Consider the following 23,712-nt stretch of genomic DNA (forward strand, 5'->3'; position numbering starts at 1 on the left):
TTTTTTTTGCAGGGACCTGTTTTTTTGTGTGTAACAGTGCTACAAATCTCCTTCATAGACATACTTTTCATATTCATTACCTGCACCACTTCTAGAAGGTAGAGCTGTATAATATGTCACGAGAGCAGGGACGTAGCTAATGTCCCTTGGGCCCTGGTGCAAGAGTTCAACTTGGGCCCCCCCCCCCTTCCTTGACCAAGCTATGCGATAGATAGATAGATAGATAGATAGATAGATAGATAGATAGATAGATAGATCAAGACTGATATTACCAATAATACCAGTATATAGGAAGGAAATATAATCACCATACATATTACCGCCATACTGTTACTGACCAAATCCTGTATACTGAGACCAATATTACCAAGGCGCAAACATTACCGCCACACCACAACCACTACCATCACCACCATATTGTTACTGATCAAATCCAGTATACTAAATCCAATACTGACTAATACCACCACATACTACCACCACTGCTGCTACTGACTAACACCACCACATACTGACTAATACAACCGCTGGTACTGAATAACATCCACTGTACACAGATCACTATCACCTCATCCAGAAGAGGCAGACCCAGCTCTACACAGGTTGTATACACCATATACATTAGTGCTGTTACATTAGGTGACTTACAGGAGACGTCTTCTCTGATCGGAGTTCTTCCCTTTTCATCATCTTCTCCATCTGGGCCATTATGAGAACTTCTCCGAGCCACGAATCCACAGAATCTGCCAGACAGACATATTAGGCTCCTCACTCTGGCACCATCCTCATCTCTTAACAAACTGCACATCTGTATTGGCCCCTTTACACCCTCAGTTAGTGGGTAGGCTGACTCTGTGACCCTCTTATAGTATATGCCCCCCTCTGTGTATAGATGGCCCCTTGTTCAGTCTTCCATATATATGGCCCCATGTGCATCTCCTTGACAGCCCCTCTCAGTGTAGTCCCCCCTTTTAGATGGTCCCCTCTGTGTTGTCCCCCTTATCTTTTCCCCCATATAGATGCCTCCCTTGTTCCCCCCCCCCTTGTAGATGCCCCCACTGTGTTGTCTTCCTATACATTCCCCCATGTATATGCCCCCACTGTGTTGTCGTCTTATACATTCCCCCTATGTTACCCCTCCATGTATATGCCCCCACTGTGTTCCTCTTATACATACCCCCCCCCCCCCTATGTTGTCTTCTTATACATCCCCCCATGTATATGCCCCCACTGTGTTGTCTTCTTATACATACCCCCCCTATGTTGTCTTCTTATACGCTCCCTGACCCGGAAGTAACAGCCCCGGCGTACACAGCTCCCTTTTGCGTGTGCTGCAGGGGAATCCCTGGGCACCGCCAGGTAGTGGAGCATCGGCCGGGGGTTCGGGAGTGCGGAGCGGCAGGCACAGGGGATGAAAGGAGGGAGCCAGCGTCAGCCGCGGGCCCGTCCGGGAGAGCGGAGCGGCGGGCGCAGAGGATACAGGGAGAGGGGCCGCGAGCCCCTCTCCGTGGTGGGCCGGGTCGCAGCGCCACTGCATGAGAGCCTTTACTTGCTTCCCTCCCTCTCTAGTGAGATTGTCTCTCTAGAGAGAGTGCCAGATTTGTCAGTCATTCGTGGGAGGCAGGGCTTGAGAAGCTCTCAGTACAGGGGGCTTAGGAGAAGATTCTGACTTTAAGATTTAGTGTCCTGGACCTTAAACGGTGCCTATCATTTAAATAGTGTGGGCATGATTGCTAGGCAGAGAGGCCTGTCAATCATCCTCTTCAGAGCGCACCGACAGGCAGGAAGCCGTGACAAGTCACAAGCTGCTCTCCACCCGGATGACTATTTGCCTTGTGCGGCAGAGTAAAAGTACTTTTTCTCCTTCCTAACGCTACTGCTGCAGCTGCGTCTGGTACGTGCTGCAAGCTGCACAGTAGCTCTGTACTATAATTCTGGGAACCATGTTCTATGATTGTAATCGTTATTTTATATATGATTTAACTACAATAATTTTTTTTTTCTTTTAGGCAACAGAGGCACTGCTACTGGGAGCTCAGGGGATGCACTAGGAAAAGCATTAGCTTCTGTAAGTCTATTGTGTTGCTTTTTCTTTGTTTTGTTTTAGTATGCAGGTTGCACCTTCAGTGGACTTGATAATTTAGTGCCCACATGGAACTGAAGACTGTGATGGACACTTTTTTTTTATATTGCTGGAATATTATTGTGTTTACTATTGTGCACCCTGGTTACAAAGTTTCTTTAACTTTTTCATTTGTAGATTTATTCTCCAGATCATTCCAGTGCAAACTTTTCCTCCAGCCCGTCTACACCTGTGGGGTCTCCTCAGGGATTAACGGGTATGTAAGCGATATGTATCAGTTCTATTCCTATGTAATGGGACTATCCTGTTAAAACGTTGGTGCGAGGACTTCTATCATTGTTAAAAGTATTAGTTTGTGTCTGTTTAAAAAAAAAAAAAAAAAAAAAGGATCCTGATGAAAATTTGTCAAAAAAAATGTTTCCTGTCAAAACTCGATCCTTATGGATCTGTTTTTTTTGTACAGTGCAACTCAGTCAAATAGGTAAAAAACAAACACTGCTTATTGCTCTGTAAAGCTAAGCATATTTTGCATGCATATACGCATTCTTATTATAAACAAAGTCCCCAGCCTGAATGAGGGTTTGATGAACCATGTTCGGGCTGGGGCATGCGTATGTAACATAAATGTGTATAAGCATACAAAATACACTTGTGTGAAACTAGCCTATAAAATACTTAGATTAACCCCTTAACGACATCGGGCGTACGTATACGCCCCCGCAGGGTGGGCTTTAACGCAAACGGTCGTATACGTACGCCCGATGTTTCCCCGATCGCTGTGTGTTCACACACACCGGTCGGGGAAGATGGCCTGCTATAATGTATAGCAGGCCATCTCTGCTCGTAGGCACGGGGGGTGATTAACCCCTCCCATGCCGACGATCGCTGCTATATGCTGATCTATACAGATCAGCATATAGCAGCTGAAAACAGCTTTCCGGGTCATCGGTGAAAGCAATGGAGATTGGTGCTGTCCGAGATAGCACCAATCGCCATTAGTGTCCCCACCAAAGATGGCGCCGATGCCACCCCCACGATCGCCGTGATAGGCCGGCCCATCACGGCGATCATACTGTAAAAAACAGTTTTGCCGGGTTCTGCACCCCCCAGCTAGGTAGCTGAGAGGTGCAGAACAGGTGTGTGTGGTGCAGGTGTACCATACTCACCTGATCTGGCCGTCCGGAGCGAAGATCTTCGGTCCGCGCCGTCCTCGCGTCTTCTTCGCGTCGCTTCCGGGTTCTTTTGTCCAGCGTCGGAAATCTTCGGAAACGCTCGGGTCCTCGTGTTCGGCGGGCCTCTGTAATCTCAGGCAATCTTCTCTCTACTGCCCCCTAGCGGCTGATCAGTGAATATCATTCACTGATTAGTTGCTTTGGGTTAAAAAGATTTATTTATTTATTTATTTCCAATTTTTTTTTTTTAATACTTTTTTTGCGCCCTAACGCCGCTGAGTACTGATCAGCATCGCACGTAAGTGCGCCACTGATCAGCAACTCCTCCTTTTTGGCGTAGGAGTGCGGCATTTATCAGCAGCTCCTTTCTTGGCGTAGGGATATTATTTTCTTACTGTCAAAAAAACACTACATTACACTACACTACATGAAATAAAGTTTTACAATAAACATTTACATACCCCATATACTAGTCCCCGTATAAAGATGGCCCCCAGGGTGTTTTCGGCGTCGGACGCATATGCTATTATTGCCTCCAACACCGAAACAGCCAGTGAGAATGAATGGGGGGATCCTTCTTTCCTCCATTCATCCTCATCATCATCATCCAGTGACGTGTCTGGGGGTAGCGTAGCGTACGCTGCCCCCCAGACACGTCTTTTCCGCCAGTACCGTCCCAATAAGAGATCACGGTATGGCGTGAAATTCTACAAACTCTGTGACAGTACCTCAGGGTACACTTACAGATTTAGGGTACGTGCACACTGCGGAATGGCGAAGGATAACCCTTTGTGCATTCCGCAGCTCGCACCCACCGGCGGACTGATGCAGGCGCGCGTCTCCACCCGTGTCATAGACTCCATCCTATGCACGGGCTGATTCCGTTGTCCGTCCAAAGAATGAACACGTTCATTCTTTGGACAGAGGGCGGAATCCGCCCGTGCATAGAATGGAGTGTGACACGAGCGGAGACGCACGCCTGCATCAGTCCGCCGGCGGATGCCAGCTGCGGAATGCACAAAGGGTTATCCTTCGCCATTCCGCAGTGTGCACGTACCATTACAGTGTATGAAGGAAGGGACACCCGTATCCAGCCCCAGATGCTCCCTCCCCCCCTCCCGTCCTCAAGAGTTAGTGGGGAGATCGTCCGGGAACTGATCTTCCCACTGCTGGATAAAGGTCACCACCACCTGTACGGGGATAACTTTTATACCAGCACCCCCTCCTCTGGTCTCTCGCTGCCTGAGCTACTGTAGCTTGCGGCACAATACGAAAATATCAGAAGTAGTAATAAAGCCCTAATATTTAGCAGCCATGGAGCGGACCCAGCGCTTCTGGATATGAAGGACCCCGTATCGCACCAGGGCAACATTTTCCAGGTGACATCCCCCACACTGGAGAACGGGAGACCCCAGAAGAAGTGCAGAGTGTGGCGTAACAGGGGGATCAGGAAGGACACCATTTTCCAGTGTGACACCTGTCTTGATCACCCCGGCCTCTGCATACTGGATCGCTTCAAGGCGTACCACACGTCATTGGAGTTCTACATTATCTAAATTCTGTCCCTTATTCCTATTTCAGGGGTCACGTTGATCCAGGGATTATTCTGATCGCCATTATGGAGTCGGGAAGGAATTTTTCCCCTGTGATGAGGCTACTGTCTGCCTCATGAGGTTTTTTTGCCTTCCTCAGGATCAACACAGGTTGAATTTGATGGACACCTGTCATTTCCAACCTTATAAACTAATAATTGGCCCAATACCCCCAAATAAATTAGAATTGTCCCTTTTCCCCAGCTAAGTAGGTATGGCCGCCATTCCCATTAGAGGATGCCATGATGCAATTACAGAGCCTCTGTGCTGCCGGGACAGAAGAAAACCCCCACAAGTGACCCAATTCTGGAAACTACACCCCATAAGGAATCTAACAAGGGGGGCAGCGGGGATATGGCCCCCTGGTGACGGCCACATTTGTGGCGTGAAAATAAAAAAAAAATATTTTTTATTTTCACGGCACATGTTCCACATATGTGCCCATCACCAGTGGGGTCCATATCCTCACTGCACCCCTTGTTGGATTCCTTATGGGGTGTAGTTTCCATAATGGGGTCACTTGTGGGGGGTTTCTTCTGTCCTGGCAGCACAGGAGCTTTGTAAATGCGACATGGCCTCCATCCTCCATTCCAGCCTCTAAATGGCGCTCTGTCCCTTTGGTGGCTTGCCCTGTGCCAATATGGCACATTATGTCCACATGTGGGGTATTTTCGTACTCAGGGGAAATTACCCTACACGTTTTGTGTTCACTTTCTTTTTTAACCCCTTGTGGAAAAGGAAAAAATCAAGGCTAGACCAACATTTAGTGTAAAAAATGTTTAATTTTTACACTAAATCATTGATCTTGTCTTGATTTTTTCATTTTCACAAGGGGTTAAAAGATAAAAAAACACAATGTGTAGAGCAATTTCCCCTGATTATGGAAATACCCCACATGTGGACATAAAGCGCCATGGGGGTGCAGGGTAAGCCTCCAAAGGGAAGGAGCGCCATTTGGTTTTTGGAGGCTGGATTTGGCTGGAATGGATTTCGAGGGGCCATGTTGCATTTAAAAGGACAGTTGAACCCCCCCACAATTCACCCCATTATGGAAACTACACTCCTCAGGGAATGTAACAAGGGGTGTAGTGAGCATATGGACCCCACTGGTGACGGACACAAATGTGGAACAATATGGCGTGAAAATTAAATATTACATTTTTTACACTATAATGTTGGTTTAGCCTTAAATTTTTCATTTTCACAAGGGGTTAAAAGAGAAAAAAACACACAATGTGTAGAGCAATTCCCCCTGAGTCCGTAAATACCCCACATGTGGACATAAAGCGCCGTGTGGGTGCAGGGCAAGCCTCCAAAGGGAAGGAGCACCATTTGAATTTTGGAGGCTGGATTTAGCCAGAATGGATGATGAACGCCATGTCGCATTTACAGAGCCCTCGTACTGCCAAAACACTGGAAACCCCCCACAATTGACCCCATTTTGGAAACTACACCCCTCAAGGAATCTATCAAGGGGGGCAGCGGGGATATGGACCCCTTGATGACGGGCACATTTGTGCCATGAAAGTGAAAAAATGAAAATTTTCCCTTTCACGTCACATTGTTCCACATTTGTGCCAGTCACCAGTGGGGTCCATATGCTCACTGCACCCCTTGTTAGATTCCTTGAAGGGTGTAGTTTCCAAAATGGGGTCACTTGTGGGGGGTTTCCAGTGTCTTGGCAGCATGAGGGCTCTGTAAATGCGACATGACCCTTGAAATCCATTCCAGTAAAATCAAGCTTGCAAAGGCCAATTGGCGCTCCTTCCCTTTGGAGGCTCGTCCTGCGCCCGCTTGGCACTTTATGTCCACATGTGGGGTATTTCCTTACTCGGGAGAAACTGCGCTACACGTTTGGTGTTTTTTTTTTTTTCTTTTATCCCCTTGTAAAAATGAAAAATTGAAGGCTAGAACAACATTTTAGTGTAAAAAATAGAATTTTTCCTTTTTTACACCACATTGTTCTGAAAATCTGTGAAGCACCTGTGGGGTCCAGATGCTCACCGCACCCCTTGTTACATTCCTTGAGGGGTGTAGTTTTCTAAATGGTGTCCCTTTAGGGGTGTTTTTTAGGTTTTGGCACCCCAGAGCCTCTGCCAACCTGAAGTGGTACGGTCAAAAATAACCAAATATAACGGAGGCGTTGAAATTCACTGGGCGCTCCTTTATATCTGAGGCTTGTGGTTGCGTCAAATAGCGCAATAGGGCCACATATGGGGTATTTCTATAAACTGCAGAAACGGGGCAATCAATATTGGGGTGCATTTCTCTGCTAATAGGTTTATCATTATGAAAGATATTGGATTACAATAAAATCTCTGCACAGAAAATAAAAATTTTCAAATTTCTTACACACTTAGCTTTTATTTCTGTGACTCCCCTAAAGGGTTAAAACACTTTCTGGGTGTGCTTTTGCAGAGTGTGGGGGGTGCAGTTTCTGAAATGGGGTGCTTTGTGTGGCTTTCTAACACACAGGCCCCTCAAATACACTTTAAACCTGAACAGGTCCCTGAAAATATCTGATTTTGAAATTTTACAGAAAATTTGGAAAATTGCTGCTAATGTTTTAAGCTTTCTATTGTCTAAAAAAAATGAAATATAGTTTAATAAATGCCGCCAACATAAAGTAGACATGTTGCTAATGCTATTTAATGTATAATTTATGCGGCATAACCATTTTCTGTATAAGCAGAAAGGTTTCAAAGTTTGAAAAATGCATTTTTTCACAATTTTTCACGTTATTTTGGTGTTTTTCATAAAGATTCGTTATGAGTATCGACTCCATTTTACCAGAAATGTAAAGTACCATATGTCACGAGAAAACAATCTCTGAATCAGCCAGATAGGTAAAAGCATCCCGAAGTTATTAATGACTAAAGTGACACAGGTCATATTCATAAAATTTGTCTCTGTCCTTAAGGCCATTTCAGGCTCTGTCCTTAAGGGGTTAAAGCAAATGTACCATGTCGTAATTCATTTTTTATTTTTATTATATTATCATGATCCCAGTGGTGCAGTCCATTTTTCAAAACATTGCCTGGTTCCTACGCTTGATGCAGTTTTCTTCTTGTGCAGCAGCCTGCAATATGCTCTAGACACAAGCTCTGTGCTCCCAGTGCAAGGATATCCCCTCCCTTTGGTGACAAGGCAATGCTTGATTCTAATAGGCGCGTCACCGAGGGGAAATTACACTAGGGGTGCCGGGTCTGGCTGCAGTGCTGTGTTGATGCTTCATGGGGTTAATTGCAAACTTGAAAAGAATGCAGTCTGAAAGTCAAGATGGTGGTTAATTAGGATCACATGACCCAGATAAAGTAATGAAATTTATGGATGCAGACCAAGCTTAGAACAGATGACGGTACAGGGAAAGTGATTGTAAATGTGAATTGTATAGAATAGTTATAAAATTCATGCATAAGCAAAATTTGAGATTATATTCATGTTCTCTTTAGGAACAGGGCAGTGGCCTAGAGCTACTGGACCAGGAGCGCTGTCACCTAGTTATGAGGGAACACTACACACATTAGTAAGTATATGGATTATTGCAGGCGAGCCATCAGCTAGTGGCTGTCAGTTAAGGGGGTAAAAAAAAAACCTGACATTCCACTTTTGTCCCCCACTCACAGCAGAACAAAATGGAAGATCGTCTTGATGAAGCCATACATGTCTTAAGGAGTCATGCTGTGGGGCAGACAAGTGCACTCACTGGAAGCCATGAAGACATGCATTCGCTCTTGGGAGTAGCTGCAGGAGTACTTGGAGCCAACTTTCCTTCTGCTGTTCTCTCCTTGGCAAATCGACACACTATGGTTAGAATATGTAGACACTGCACTTACAAACTATTTTGTGTACACTGGAAAACCTATATACATTAACATCTGAAACTACACTTTGTAATACAGTCTCCCAACATAGTTACATTTTTTTAATTCTATGCTAGACCAAAAAAAAAAAAAAAAAAGATAATTTACATGGAAACATTGTCTGCAGAAAAAGACCACTGGGTCCATCTAGTCTGCCCTTTTAGTAATTCCTTTCTTATTATCTTAGAAACATGCCTGGGACAAACGTATATTTATTCTGTTGTAGATTTTCCAACCACATCTGCTGAAAGTTTGTTCCAAGCATCTACTACTCTTTCAGTAAAGTAATATTTTCTCACGTTGCTTCTGATCTTTCCCCCAACTAACCTTTCACTGTGTCCTCTTGTTCTTGAGTTTAGTTTTTCTCTGAAAACACTTCCCTCCTGAACCTCATAGTCCTAATTTATCCTGGTCTTTTCTGTAGGTATTCTTTTATTCAGATTGTACTTAATAAGCTATTATTTTATTATTTACCATTTGCCTTTTCATTCTCCTAGGTGACACCACAAACTGAAGATGGCTTGCCAAGTGCTCCAAATTTGCTTCACAACCCTGTTGCCCTATCAACACAGCCTGGATCTCTGTCTGACTTGACTCGGCAAACAGAAACTTTCACTGGTAAGGTCTGAAGGAAACAAATGAGAATAAACTGATTATTGGAGAATTTTTACTATTCTATATCTTGCATTCTTAAACCTCTTAAAGAAAATCTTAGAGAGCATCAATAGATGACCTGCTTAAATCAAGTTCATGTTAAACAGCTAAAAATTTAAAAAAAAAGTTCTATTTAAAGTCACTGTCTATTTATTTATTTATTTTTGCAGAAATCAATAGTCCAGGTGATTTCAAGAAACTTTGTAATTGGGTTTATTATGCAAATATGCCATTATCTGCATTTAAAAAGCCTTTTCCCAGCCCCCCCCCCTCCTCTCCTTTCTGTCATCCACGGCTCAGAATCAGGAAATCAGGAGGGGAGGAGGGAGGAGTGAGATTAGTCGGCAGCAGAGAGCAGAGAACAAAGGATTACATGGTGGGGGAGCTATTCAGAGTGCTATTCAGAGGTCAGAAAGGTCAGTGGTGACATCAGAGGAGAGAGCCCGGTGATGTAGATGTAAATTAACTAATTGTTGTCCTGTTTTGGTGCCTCATCTCCCTCTCTCCATAGAAAAACTATGAAGACAGGGGGGAGGGCTTCAAACTGCTTTTTCATGATAAAAATTCATTTTTCCGCTAATAAACCCAATTATAAAGTTTCTTAAAATCGCTGTACTTTTTTGCAAAAAGAATAACGACAGTGACACTTTAAGTATTTCTCGTATAAAATAAGATGATGGTCAGAGCTCATTCTCCCTCTTCCCTGCACAATGACCTCTGCACAGGTTACAGACCATGCCTCTCAACTGAATAGGGTCCAGTCTAGTGTGCCCATGGGGTTTGCTGTTAAAGGTAGCTCAGGCAAGATGCATGCCCTATTACAATCTGAAAATAGAAACAGATTAGAAAAAAAATGTTTGTCTTTGGCTCTAGTCCATTTAAAAGAAAACAACAACTTCTTGTTGACATATTCAATTTATGAAAATGGCCTTGATATTATTTAATGACATTGGCAATTTACTTTTTTTTCCAGGAATCCCAGGGCTTGGCAGAACAGTTGTGTCCACCGGCGTACCAGAGATAAAAAGGGAAAATAAAGAGGATGAGGAAAATAGGTCAGTTGCCGATCTATCAGACGATGAGAAGAAGGACTCTAAACCTCGAAGTCGGACACGCTGCTCCGTAAACAGGTCTCACAGATCTCTGGGAGGGTTAAACCTGATAGTGAGCATTCGGCTGATTTCTAAAGCCCTGTACTGATGTGATATTTGGCATTGCTTTGCAATAGAAATTAATAGTGTTCTATCTTGCTTGTTTTGTTAATGGATTATATTTCTTAGCACCAAGACGTGTTAAAATATTACTATGCTGACTTCTTCCTCCCTTTAGTCAAGATGAAGATGATGACGATAACCTTCCCCCAGAGCAAAAAGCTGAGCGTGAAAAGGAAAGGCGAGTGGCCAATAATGCCAGGGAACGTCTTCGTGTGCGGGATATTAATGAGGCATTTAAAGAGCTGGGGCGGATGTGCCAGTTGCACCTTAACAGTGAGAAGCCACAAACCAAGCTTTTAATACTGCATCAGGCAGTATCTGTCATCCTCAGTTTGGAGCAACAAGTGCGAGGTGAGTGGGACTTGATAAGAGTGGTGGGGCACAGATCTGTCTGTTTTTCTTATCTCGTCCTCCTCCTTATATCTTCCACCCCAGAGATATACATGTATTTTCTTCTTTGCTTTTTAGTCTATTGTCTCTGAACAGTACATGTATAGACCCCTACCGCCCCCCACTCTCTGCTTGCTAGTGTGGCCTTTCTTTTTTGCTTCCCACCCCTCCCCATTTGATTTCCTTATGCTTTTAGACACTGGTTTTTCGTGGGCTGAAAATCTATACGAAACATAAAAGCTGTATCACCTTCCATCATATTTAGAAATGGAGGTGAGCTAGCATGATATGTATGGCTAGCAGAGATGCCATTTCTCAGTCTAGCAGTTGGTCAAACATTTATGTGAATAAATGGTTTGACATTTGTGCAGTAACACCATTGTACGTACGAACATCTACAACCAAATTCAATCTCCCTGAATCTGTCAGCTGTAATTCACATTCCAAACTGCTTATACTGTTGGATAGCTGTTAGGTCAAAACGACAAACTACCTTTTTATATATCTAACTTTGCTTCCAGAAAGCAGAAAAATGCTTTATGTGGTACAAAGAGTCAGAGGTTTTTCCAAGCTCCTGATCTGCTGCAAGCTGGGATGTCTTCTCTCTGTTATGTGAGGGTTAGTAAGGTGTTACAGCTTGTTGCACTTCAGGAGCTCAGGAAAGCCTTTTTTCTTTTTGTACTGTAGAATAAAAACATTTTCTGGAATCAGACTGATATAGAAATGATATTGTGCGTCTCCTTGTTCTATTGGCTATCTGACAGTGTCAGCAGTTTAGAAAAGGAATTACAGCTGACAAATTCCCTTTTAATAAAGCTCTTGATAAATGCAAAATTTTAAGAGGCCACTATTTCTTTTTCCTTTTTTTTTTTTTTTTTTTTTTTTAGTATGGTTTTATATTTACAGCATTATTGGCATGTGTTTTAAAGTGTGTGTGTGTGTGTGTATGTGTGTGTATATATGTTAGTGTATGCAGATTATTGGCTATGCATGATTTTATTTTTTAAGGTAATGCTTCCCTTTCTCTGCAAAATTTCTTTTTTCCAGAATCTTTATTTTCTTGGTGAGGTTTATGGATGCTACCTCTGCTATTCCAACAACTCATTTAAAATTGGCATATAAATTTCAGTCTGTACTTAGCTCTGTGTATCATTTCTAAAGTGCATAGAAATATATCATTTGCCATTTTCTATACTTCATCTTTTTTCCTCCCATTTCCTTTTCGAAAACTACCACTTCCTATCTTCACAGACAGTTCTCCAAACCCCTTCTCCCCACCACCTGTACACTCTCCTTGTCCCACTGGCTTCGCACTTAATGCTCTTCTGAGATGATGAGAGAAATCCCTTAAATAAATCAGCAGTACAGGTACTGCCCCTTGTTACTTGCTGCACCAGCTCTGGCAAACTGGGACGACCTAAATAATTTCTGATGTGCATGTGTAAATATTTTTCCTTATTTTTTGCACATGTTAGATTTACATTTTAATCTGTAGTAGACGCTTGGTCACTATTTTTTGCTTTAGAAAGAATAGTGAACACCTTAAATTGGCAATAAGTCGAGAGTGTTGATATTAGTATACAAGATGGTAAACTGTGATTTATGTGTTATGTGCTGTGTATATATATATATATATTTCAAAGATAGTTGAGCTATAAAGTGAAAGACAGAACTGTACCTAAAATGTGTTGTATTAAAAGTTCATTTAAAGTCTACAAAAATGCAGCAAAATTTACTGAAGTATAAGTAACAGGTTTTAATATTAACAAAAAGATATAGATCAATCTACCCCATTGATGGTATTACATTTTCTCATGCCGAGATCTATGTGTACCATTGCTAAAATTATCATCTTTTTCATATAGTATAATATACAAAGGAATTTGGTTTTATTTTCATTGATTAGTCATATTTGTGGCAAATATATGGTGGCTGTATTGCTACCTGAGTGGCTCTTGATAGTGGTTGAGCATCCCTGATATGCATGGGGGAATAAACCTGTCATTCTCGCTGTTCTTCTAGCTACAGTTTTTAGTCGTCACTGTATAACTCATGTAAATGTCTTGTCCTTAAATTAAGTGTCCAGGATTTAAACCTCAGCTGAAAGAGTTCAGATCATGCTGTTTTAGGACAAACTAAAACCTGAATTTGTTGTATTTATTGACAGAACCATTGTACATCTGTCTATATACAGGCAAAGCAAAGTTTAATACTGTTTTTGTTATGTTTTTTTTGGTATGCTTACCTATATGCTTACAATATTAGTTTTATTATGTTTTTGGCTGAATTTAACCTGGTCTAAATTCTCACAGCATGTTTTCTTTAGTTCATAAATCTTAAGAGTTTTTTTTTTTTTCTTACAAGTAAAAGCAACAATTTACTACAAAAGGTGCATTAAAGATGGGTTTAGGATTTGTTAATTTCAAAAGAAAAGTTTTATTGTTCATTTTAATACATTTAGGTTTGACTGACCTATTAGGAATATGCAAAAGAAGGGTCCGTGGAGTCTCAGTTACGAGTCTCAAAACACGGGAATAGCCAGATATCCCTCCAGGGGAGGGAAGCCTATTGCCAAGGGGGTGCCTCCCAGTGGGGAGATCACCAAACCACCCTGATACGTAGCCCCTTAAAGTGTCACTGTCGTGAAATTTTTTTTTGCAGAAATCAATAGTCCAGGCGATTTTAAGAAACTTTGTAATTGGGTTTATTATCCGAAAAATGCATTTTTATCATTAAAAAGCAGTTTGAAGCTCTCCCCCCTGTCTTCATTGTTCTCCTATGGAGAGAGCTAAAGAAAAGACCAAAACAGGACAACAAAGAGTTAATCTACAAATCCCTCACCCGTTATCTGTTCTGACCATCACCAGTGACCTGTCTGAGCTCAGATTACAGCTGTCACCCAGCTCCGTGCCTGTAATCCTCTGTTATCTGCTTTCTGCTGCCGGCTAACTCCCTCCTTCCTCCTCCCCCCTCCCCTCTCCCTAGAGCAGACAGGGTACGACTCCTGCAACAAGTCACAATTTTCAGATTTTTCAGAGTGGATGAAAAAGAGGAAGGAGGGGGGGACCTGGGAAAAGGCTTTTTACATGCAGATAATGGCAGATTTGGCTAATAAACCCAATTACAAAGTTTCTTAAAATCGCCTGGACTATTGATTTCTGCAAAAAAAAAAATACGACAGTGACTCTTTAAATCCCACTCGGTTGGTCTACTTTTCATTGCCCCTGTTAGCCAGAATCCTATTCCACACTGACGAGGGGCAACTACCCCGAAACGATCGTCTGTGGATGGATGCCTGCCTTGGTAAACCCTTGTCATGTCGCAATACTCGCCACAGAGTTAGACTTTGACGTATAAGGGGCCACCCTGGTATTTCCCTATTTATGTTCCAATACTCGCAACCGAGTGGGACTTAAGGGGCTACCTATCAGGGTGGTTTGGTGATTTCCCCACTGGGAGGCACCCCCTTGGCAATAGGCTTCCCTCCCCTGGAGGGATATCTGGCTATTCCCGTGTTTTGAGACTCGTAACTGAGACTCCACGGACCCTTCTTTTGCATATTTAAATTTATAGGGGGCAATGCATCAGTGGAGACTCTTTAGTGAGTACTCTATCCGATTTTTTTTTTTTTTTTTTTGTCGCTGGTCTCCCTGAGCTCAGCGATTGCTGTGTTTTGTTGACCTATTAGGAACCAGCTTTGGTCCCCAAGCAAATACATAGAAGCTAATTTCTGCAGGTAGCCAAATAGTTCTTCTAGAATATTTTCCTCCACTTTTTGTTGTAAATTTTTCCCGAAGAGGTTACAGTATGTGGAAGACATGTTAACACAACACAAAGCCTTTGTTGTGCAAACTTTTAAAAGGTGTGTGTGTGTGTGTGTTTTTTTTTTTTTTTTGTTTTTTTGTGCTTCACTGCCTGTGTATAGACAGCTTGTCAATGGCACCTTCTATGTAGGATAATACAGTATGGCACTCCTGGTAATGAAAGGTTTATTGGGGGCCTGAGTTAAACCTCCCCCGATTTAACCACTCACTTTCCTGGGGTCCAGCAGTGGTGGAAGCAGTAAGGAGGAGGGCAGCTCTCTGGAGGAGAAGGACATGCGAGATCGTGAGAGGAGAATGTCAAACAACGCGCGAGAGAGGGTGCGCGTCCGAGACATCAATGAGGCTTTCAAGGAATTGGGCCGCATGGTGCAGATGCATTTAAAAGCCGACAAAGCCCAGACCAAGCTCATCATCCTACAGCAGGCCGTGCAGGTCATAATGAGCCTGGAGCAGCAAGTGCGAGGTATCCTCCACTACCTCCTTAGTTATCTATGTTCAGTTGAACTTCCATTTTTCCTGCATTAGTGCACATATTTTCTTCTCAGCCCACTTACATTCTCTCTAAAAATTCAAACTCAAACACCATCATATATACCTGCATATCCTTTCCCCTTTCTTTTACTTCTGTACATGGATTCTTGCTACTGTACATTGTATGTAATACTGGTCCTAATCACCCTCCCTCACTTTTGCAGTGGTTTGTTGGAAACTAAGGGATGTTGTTCATCCACTGCTACTTTAAGATTTTTTTTTTATTTTTGGGTGGGTGGGGGGTTCAGATTTCCTTCAAAATTGAACCCTGGGATAGGCTAAATGTTAAAGAAAATGCAATTCCCAAGTATGTTATAAGGATATGTTCCCACATGCAGGAAATGCTGCAGATTTGATTCAGTGTTCAGTCATTTAGCTACATTGATATCCGCAGATTCAGATCCGCAGCAGATCCTGTACGTGTTAATGTACCCTAATGGCACAAATGCTTAGGCTACAAAGGGCAGAAGTAGGCAATTGAGAGTTTCTCACTGTAGCCACTCGGCAAGCTATAAATTAGGCTAGGTTCACACTGCGTTTTCAGCATCCGTTTAACGGATCCGTTTTCTGCAAAAAACTGATGCATTTGTGTGCATCCGTTTTTGATCAGTTTTTCCATGACTTCCATTATTGGAAAAAAAAAAACAGATCAAAACGGATGCGTTTTTTTTTGTTTTTTTTACATACAATAAAGTTCTGTTGACACTATTTTGACCGTTAAAAAAAACTGATCCGTGAAACGGATGCTAAAAACGCAGTGTGAACCCAGCCTTATTAAGAAATAAAACCATATGTAAGGTTTTGGTGACAAACGAGTAGTAATTTGATTCTAATGTGGCTTTGCTCATACTTTTTGCGGGCTCTATATTTGGGGAAGGGGGGGGGGTTAAGCACGCCTATATATAGTTTCTAATATATAGGTTCTAATTTAGACTGGATAATGATTGCACAGTAAATCAACTTCCATTCCATTTACCTTTTCGAAATTTTCTAATACTGTAAGAGATGAGCTGATGGGTTGTTAAAGGGTTGGTCTCAAAACACTTGTCCACGAAATAGATGATAAATGTTATTTCTGAGGGTCCTCTGTCCCCTGAGTATGCACTTCATTGCTTCTCGTTTCTGTGGGACTGATGGAGATCAGAGTGCTGCCTGGGTCTGACCAAGCCAGCACTTTGTTAGAAATTGAGGAGAGCAGCAGAGCACAAGCTCAACCACTGCTCTTTCCAAGTATCTTAGGACAGCACCTTTACTTGAATTATAAAACATTAACATAATGGATAATATATATATATATATATATATATATAATATATTATGTGTATAATTACCTTTTCACATCTGTTCTTTATCACCCTTTACTTGTAATATTTGCTTGTTTCTTTGTACTGGGCCTTCCGTTCACCACTTCAGGATGTTAGGATTACTTTCATCTGAAGTTATATAGGCTTTTTATTACGATCTACCTTGCTATTAGTTTCTTCCTTTTTTCGTGTGTGTGTGTGTGTGTGTTTGCTGTTGAAAGTTTTTTTTACGTTATTTATTCTATATATCAAGTATCCACAATGCTTATACTAACATCACTTATAAATCAAACCTAAAACCTATAACTGGCATTGTCAGCTACACGCTATTGAATAAAGAACAGTATGATTTTGGCGTGTCAAAATAAGTATGCCTCCAGTGCGATAATGACCTCACTAATAATCTTGCATTAATATTAACATATTGAACATATTGAACTCCACCATCTAACAACTACTTTACTTCATAGAGAGAAATCTAAACCCGAAGGCTGCTTGTCTGAAGAGGCGTGAGGAAGAAAAGGTGTCTGGTGTAGACCCACAGATGGGGTTGCCTGGCGGACTGTCTGGTCTTGGAGACTCTCATAACCCAGTGGGTCATATGTGAAGTAAGTAACCTTTGCACTTGTCGTGGTTTACCCTACCCAAGTCATAAGGGTGATTATTATTTTTAATCACCAATAAATTGTGAGGCACCTAAAAGGATGCATAAACAGAAATTACATACTTTGGCTAGGCTGATTGTTTTTCCGTTCGTTTAGTTGATTCAGTTTCAGTATCTTTTTACATTTTTTTGGTACAGAAAAACGTGGTCAATCTATTAAATAATTATTAAGGAACAGATTTTCAAGGTTTATTGCATCTGTATTTTTCCTTATTTAACATTTACGTTAAATGTAAAGCAAAAAATGCATTGTGAATCTGGCATATGGATATTACAAAGGGTGCTCCTACTCATGTCACAGGAAGTTTGCATGTTCCCCCATGTTCATCTCTGAGGTGTGTTCTCACATACCTTGGAGCAAATGCAATGGGAACCACATTCCTACAAATTCATCAGTAGCCACATAAGGTTGCTGGGATTGATCAATAATGTCACATAGGCTTTCAGTGTGCCCTAACAAGGTAGGATTTTATTCCTTGATGTCACTTTGAGCTCTCCTCTCCCTTAGGCTGGGTTCACACACTGCATTTTTGCAATCTGTTTAACGTATACATTTCATGAAAAAACTGATGCAATTGTGTGCAATCTGTTTGAATCCGTTTTTCCATTGAATTCCATTACTAAAAAAATATCAAAACGTATCCATTTGTTTTTTTTTCTTTTTGCGTACACAAAAACGTGGTCAAAAGTATCCATTTTAATACAGATTTGTGGAATGGAGTGCACTTTCCTACCTCCAGATGTCTCAAATTTTGCATCTAGAACATTAACAGCTTGAAAGATAAGATTCTAGTTTAAACTTTAGCCTTTTATATTCTGGACAGCAATTGTTTAGTAGTAAGAGGGTTAACCAAATTAATAAAGGTCCTATTGCACAAAACGATTGTCGACCATACTTGGCTGGTTGCCGGCCAATTATTTTGTCTAATAGCTCATGCTGAAAGGAAACCATAGGCCAACATGCACAGTAGTCTGTCAGTTATTTGTTGTCTTACAGCATGTTCTATAATTCTGACAACAATCTAACTACCTACTATCTACTGGTGTGCAATAGGAGCCGCGGTCCAACAGTCCCGCTGCTATCTCCTCTGGGCCACACGGACGATCTAAGGATCATCCAGGCAGAACCTTCCAATTTTTTTGTGGGTTGCAGACATCATATATGGTCCTGAAAAACTACTAACGTGTGAATGTAGCCTAGGGTTCACAGCATGCTGTTTTTTTTTGTTTTGTTTTTTGTTTTACCCCTGAGATATAGTTTGTCAATCTGTCAGCTGCAATTCACATTCCAAAATACTGACCCTGCTAGATAGCAAAGTACATAAACAATCTCTCCTCCACTAGGACATGGCCTGCATGGTCAAGGTGGTGCCCAGTCCAAACAGATCTGACATCAACTCCAAATGAAATCGTAAAAGTTTGTTCCGTACACAGTGAGCGATACGGCTATGTGCAGTCGCATTGTTTCTGGCCGACTAATAAAACAATCATAAAGTATCACTAGGCTGGAAAAAGTATGTCTACGTTACCCTGGTTTAGTGGAACTTAATGTATTGTATTCATATATAATCATGTATTCATGAGTGCTGCTGTACTTTCCTTTCTTGAAGTTACTGTCGGATATCTGTTAGGAGGCGGATACAAATTATACCTTTCATATATCAATCTGTGCTTACAATAGATAGAAAAAAATGCTTTTATTCTCCATTAAAGTGTCAGAGAGACTGGATATATGTAAGGTGTCGTATGTCTCCTTGACCTAAGGGGGCCTTTACACACAGATGTATCTGACAGATTTTTGAAGCCAAAGCCAGGAATGGATTTGAAAAGATGAGATGTCAATCTTTCCTTTATGACCTCTTCTGTTTAGTCTGTTCCTGGCATTGGCTTCAAAAATCTGTCCGATAGATCTGTGTAAAGGCACCTTAATTGCTATTTAACAACCTTAGTTTGAAACGTTAATTACAGCTTTGATTACAGAAAGATTTGAAGCCAAAGCCAGGAATGGATTTGAAAAGGAGAAATCTCGGGCTTTCCTTTATGACCTGATCTCTGTTTATAGTCTGTTTCTGGTTTTGGCGTCAAATCTTTGGTAGATAATCTCTCAGATAATCTTTCTGTGTAAACATACCCGTGCCCTGGATTAAAAGCAGCTATCTGATGGTACAAGCGGGTTGGGGGGGGGGGTTCAGATTGTGGGTACAGAGTTGCTTTAACTCTACAGCTAAGTGAGAAACAGTAGTAGTATATAAAGCATAATAATGAAATTTGTACGTTTGATACATGCTTACTTTTGTAATGTTATGTTCTTGTTTCTCAACAGTTTCATCGAGCTTGCTGGATTTTTTTACATCATACGTTGGGTTATTTTTATATATATAATTCTAATTTTTTAAAAGGTTTTACAGTTTTTGTTTGAAAGAAAAAAAAAAAACTTTGAGACATGGAATTCTTTGTGGCCTTGACTATATTTTCCTGAGAAATTGACTCTAATGACTGAGTTTTACAGTGGAAAGAGAAAAAAAAATAATAAACTAACTTGGATTGACATCTCAACTTTGGACTTGCGCTTAAAGAAAGAAGAGAGGTCATGAGGAATTTGCCTTAACTGAAGAAAAAACTTATTTAAGTGGTGGAAGTTGTAGAAAGTTTGCCCAGAAGTTATCCACCCCTGCTCTGCTGGAAGTATTTCCCAACTTTGTGCCTACACTTCTAAGACAAAAACAAAAGACTTTGTTTTGTTGGAATAAAAAAAAAACAAATACAATTAAAAATGAGATAGGCATGTGAGTATTTTTTGTTTGTTTTTTGAAGTTAGAACAAATAGATTTTTTTTCATGTTTTAAGCAATGGATTTTTTAAAATAAAATTCAGAACAAAAGTATTTTTTTTAAACAAAAAAAAAATATAGACAAGCTAAGTGGTCTATCATTATCTTGATTCCCCTATACCTAATACCTCAACCACTGTGTTATGTACCTTTCCTATGGTTTATTTTTCCATCTGATTGTCATCCTATTTTGAAGAATTTTTCTAGCTGTAATACTGATTTTAGGAGCTTAAATTGGTATCACCTATGGTGCTACAAAAATAGCAGCTTCTCTGTATAAATATATATGATTTTGTCTGATAAATCAAAGGGTGAGATTCCTGTGGAGATTAGGGATCTTGTGCAGCTCAGGGTAGGACTTGAAAAGTATCACAGGTATCCTAGTAATTTTTTTGCCACCTCTAGGGGTGAACATTTGGGTCTCTGCAATTGAAAAATAAAAAAATCTGTGAGCTGACATTCTCCTGATTTTATAGACTGTAGTCCTGGAGGAACTAGTATTGGCTATCTGTTCTAAAACACCAACGCCTTCCATGTTGACCTTGTGTAGTTCCTGTGCTTCCCTGGTTATATCAGTTAAAACTTCAAGATGCACATCCCTGGACTGAATTTAACATTTCATACTGCTTTTACTGTCAAAGCATTTTCACTGACATGCAGGATTTCCAGCCCATATAATTTTATATTGGTGTTTTATGTTCTCCATAATTTGTCTTGGTTTTGTACCTTGCACTCCTGCTTACTATTGTAACTGCCATTTAACACTCAACAGTCTTTCCTCTTCCCCATTTCTAATCTCCATGTACTTAAAGGGAATGTATGAAAATTAGAATTTTGTATTGTAAAAATTGTTTTTTTTATTTGAATTTATGGCTATAACAATCCGTCATCATTTCCCACCCCCTCATCCTCAAGCTGACATACAAAAAGGTCATTGTCTTATTTTGGCAACCTGTTTTTTTTTATTATTTTAATACCTAATTTTGTGCATTTTTTTTGTGTAGACTTTAGCAGAGTCATCGTAGGGCAGGAGATTTATTGACAGATGACAGCAGCATTGCACTGCTAGGCATAAGGCAAAGATAGTCACACTAAACACACATTCAGCCTAGTATGCATCTTCCCTGTCTCATTCAGGGTGAGGCTGTATTTTATTACTTCTTTAAGACTGTTATGGTCTGCAGACAGTTTATCACCAGTACGGTCACTCCTTGCAGATTTAATAAAACACTCACTTTGCCACCCTGTCTATACACTTAATACAAGATGAAGCCACGTGCCTCCCACATGCCCAAACATAAAGTTTTATAAAAAGTCTACAACACATTTTTTCTTGTCTGCAAACTAACATCTAGTAAATTAGATATATTATGCATTCCCTTTTAAATGTGCAAATGAATATCATTGCTTTTAATGTAACCCATTGCATTAAACACTTTCTAAAGCACTGTCTGGTTATAAGTGATTATTCCACAGGCCTCTAGCATAACATCCACCTTTAACACCTGTAGTGTTACTGAATGGTGTTTGTGATGTAGCATTAATGGTGTTTGTAATGTTGTGCATCCCCTTATCTAAATATGAATAGGGGGACAAGATTTAATAACCTATCTTTAAGTCAATTCTTCTTTAAAAAAAAAAAAAAAAAAAAAAAAGGCAGTGCAGGAGAATCTGTCTGCAGATTTTATTTTGGATTATTCTCTTCCATAGACACTGTTGGGCTAACATGCAGAGTTTAGATCAGATATTGTGTGTTGCTGGCTTAATGTAGTCTGAGTATAGTTAGCAAATTGCATATTAACTGAATGTCTTAAGAAAATGTGTTATGGGTCAATTAGTGACTTGGTTTCATTATATAAATATATATATATATATATTTTTTTCTTTTTATTACGAACATCAATCTCCCCCTCCCGCCCCCCAGTCATCTCGTTGTTACAGTGTATACTTTAAATGAACAATTTAATCTGTTCGCCTTTCCCTTTCTCATTTTAGTTCTACTTAAAAGCCCAGAATGTGATATTTATTTCCCATTTATCCATATCATATAAGGCTACTAATGTCATTGCCTTATTAACCCCCCAAATAAAGCCAGAAAGTAATGTGTTTTTGAGAATGTTTCATTCAAGACGTAATTCAAACATGAAATTGTGTTTCTTGAGTGCCTCAGAATTTTTTTTAATTATTTTATACAAGTGTCAAATCAGCTGGCTGGATTTTTTTTAATTTGTATTAATAAAAAAAAAAAAATCTTCCTTTTTTTTTTTTTTTTTTTTTTTTTTTTATTATAAATGGATTTGGAAAATTGTCCTGTAAATATACCTGTGTTGTAGCAATATATGTAAGCTTTTTATAACTGTATAACTTCTTGAATCCCAGTCTTTCAGATGTTGTATACTGATGAATGATAAAAAAAATGAATACATTTAAAAAAAAGTTTGTAATAAAAGTTAACATTTGTAAAAACGGAAAGTATTTTCTTGTATGAGCTTTATATATATATATATATATATATATATATATATATATATATATATATATATATATATATTATTTTTTTTTTTTTTTTTTTTTTTAATATGTATTTAAAGAATAATGCACTCACTACAAGGTAAAGTGAAAGTTAATTACTTAAAGTGGTAGTGCGGCGCTCAGAAATGATTCACAGAATAACACACATTACAAAAGTTATACAACTTTGTAATGTGTGTTATTCTGTGAATCGCCCCCTTCCCCGTGTCCCACCACCCCCACCCGTATACCCGGAAGTGTGGTGCATTATACATTACCTGATCCGTGTCGAGGGCCGTCCGCCATCTTGTGCCAAACGTCATCTTCGGACGGACGGCCGAGTCGCTGCCGCCCGTCCCCCCTCCGCTGCGTCACAACTGTGCTCAGCCGCGATTGGCTGAGCACAGTTATGCTCAGCCAATCGCGGCTGAGCATCGGATGACGCTGCAGAGGGCGGCCGGCATTCGGGACAGTCGGAGCTGTTCGCCGTCCGCCCGAAGAAGACGTCACTCGCTGAAGATCGGAGACTGGTGTCGGCACGTGACAGGTGAGTATAGCGCACCACACTTCCGGGTACACGGGTTGGGGTGGTGGGACACGGGGAAGGGGGCCATTCACAGACATAACATACATTACAAAGTTGTATAACTTTGTAATGTGTGTTAGTCTGTGAATAATTCTTTACCGCCGCACTACTCCTTTAACCCCTTCCCCCAATATGACGTCCAGGGACGTCATGAAAAGCAGTGTCAGAACGCATCATGACGTCCCTGGACGTCATGCCTTCTCTGCCTCCCCCCACTGTCCCTAGTTGAGATCTGGCAGCAGGAGGAGGCTGTGTCACACAGCCTCCACCTGCTGCCACTGCCTGGAGGGGAGCCGTGCTCCCCCCGGGCAGTTAACCCGATAGACGCTGCGGTCATTGTGACCGCAGCGTCTATGGGGAGATCTGCTGTCTCCCTCACCGATCGGGCGACAGGAGGAGGCTGCGGCACATTGCCTCCTCCTGCCGCCACTACTGATGTGCTCCCCAGGCCCCCCTTGCAGCTCCTTCTGCTCCCAGTGCCTCCAGCCCGCCGC

At 41.0% G+C, this 23,712-nt stretch overlaps 1 protein-coding gene across 11 annotated transcripts in view; it reads left to right on the top strand.

Moving 5' to 3' along the window:
* The window catches only part of TCF3 (transcription factor 3), a 93,403-nt gene extending 70,855 nt beyond the window's left edge, over window positions 1-22,548 (top strand). For 4 of the 11 annotated variants that reach the window (XM_069962543.1, XM_069962544.1, XM_069962542.1 and 1 more), the window contains 10 exons: window positions 2,010-2,068; window positions 2,261-2,339; window positions 8,300-8,373; window positions 8,474-8,656; window positions 9,208-9,328; window positions 10,338-10,494; window positions 10,694-10,756; window positions 15,020-15,255; window positions 17,098-17,235; window positions 19,615-22,548. In XM_069962543.1, the coding sequence (XP_069818644.1) occupies window positions 2,010-2,068; window positions 2,261-2,339; window positions 8,300-8,373; window positions 8,474-8,656; window positions 9,208-9,328; window positions 10,338-10,494; window positions 10,694-10,756; window positions 15,020-15,255; window positions 17,098-17,234 (1,109 nt within the window). In that variant the 3' untranslated portion in view covers window position 17,235; window positions 19,615-22,548. Of the gene's footprint in view, window positions 1-2,009; window positions 2,069-2,260; window positions 2,340-8,299; window positions 8,374-8,473; window positions 8,657-9,207; window positions 9,329-10,337; window positions 10,495-10,693; window positions 10,930-15,019; window positions 15,256-17,097; window positions 17,236-19,614 lie in introns of those variants that run through there. The other 7 variants (XM_069962549.1, XM_069962545.1, XM_069962548.1 and 4 more) reach the window with 7 other exon arrangements.
* Window positions 22,549-23,712: the final 1,164 nt, after the last annotated feature.

Source organism: Dendropsophus ebraccatus, chromosome 3 (genome assembly GCF_027789765.1).
Source record: "Dendropsophus ebraccatus isolate aDenEbr1 chromosome 3, aDenEbr1.pat, whole genome shotgun sequence".
Taxonomy (NCBI): domain Eukaryota; kingdom Metazoa; phylum Chordata; class Amphibia; order Anura; family Hylidae; genus Dendropsophus; species Dendropsophus ebraccatus.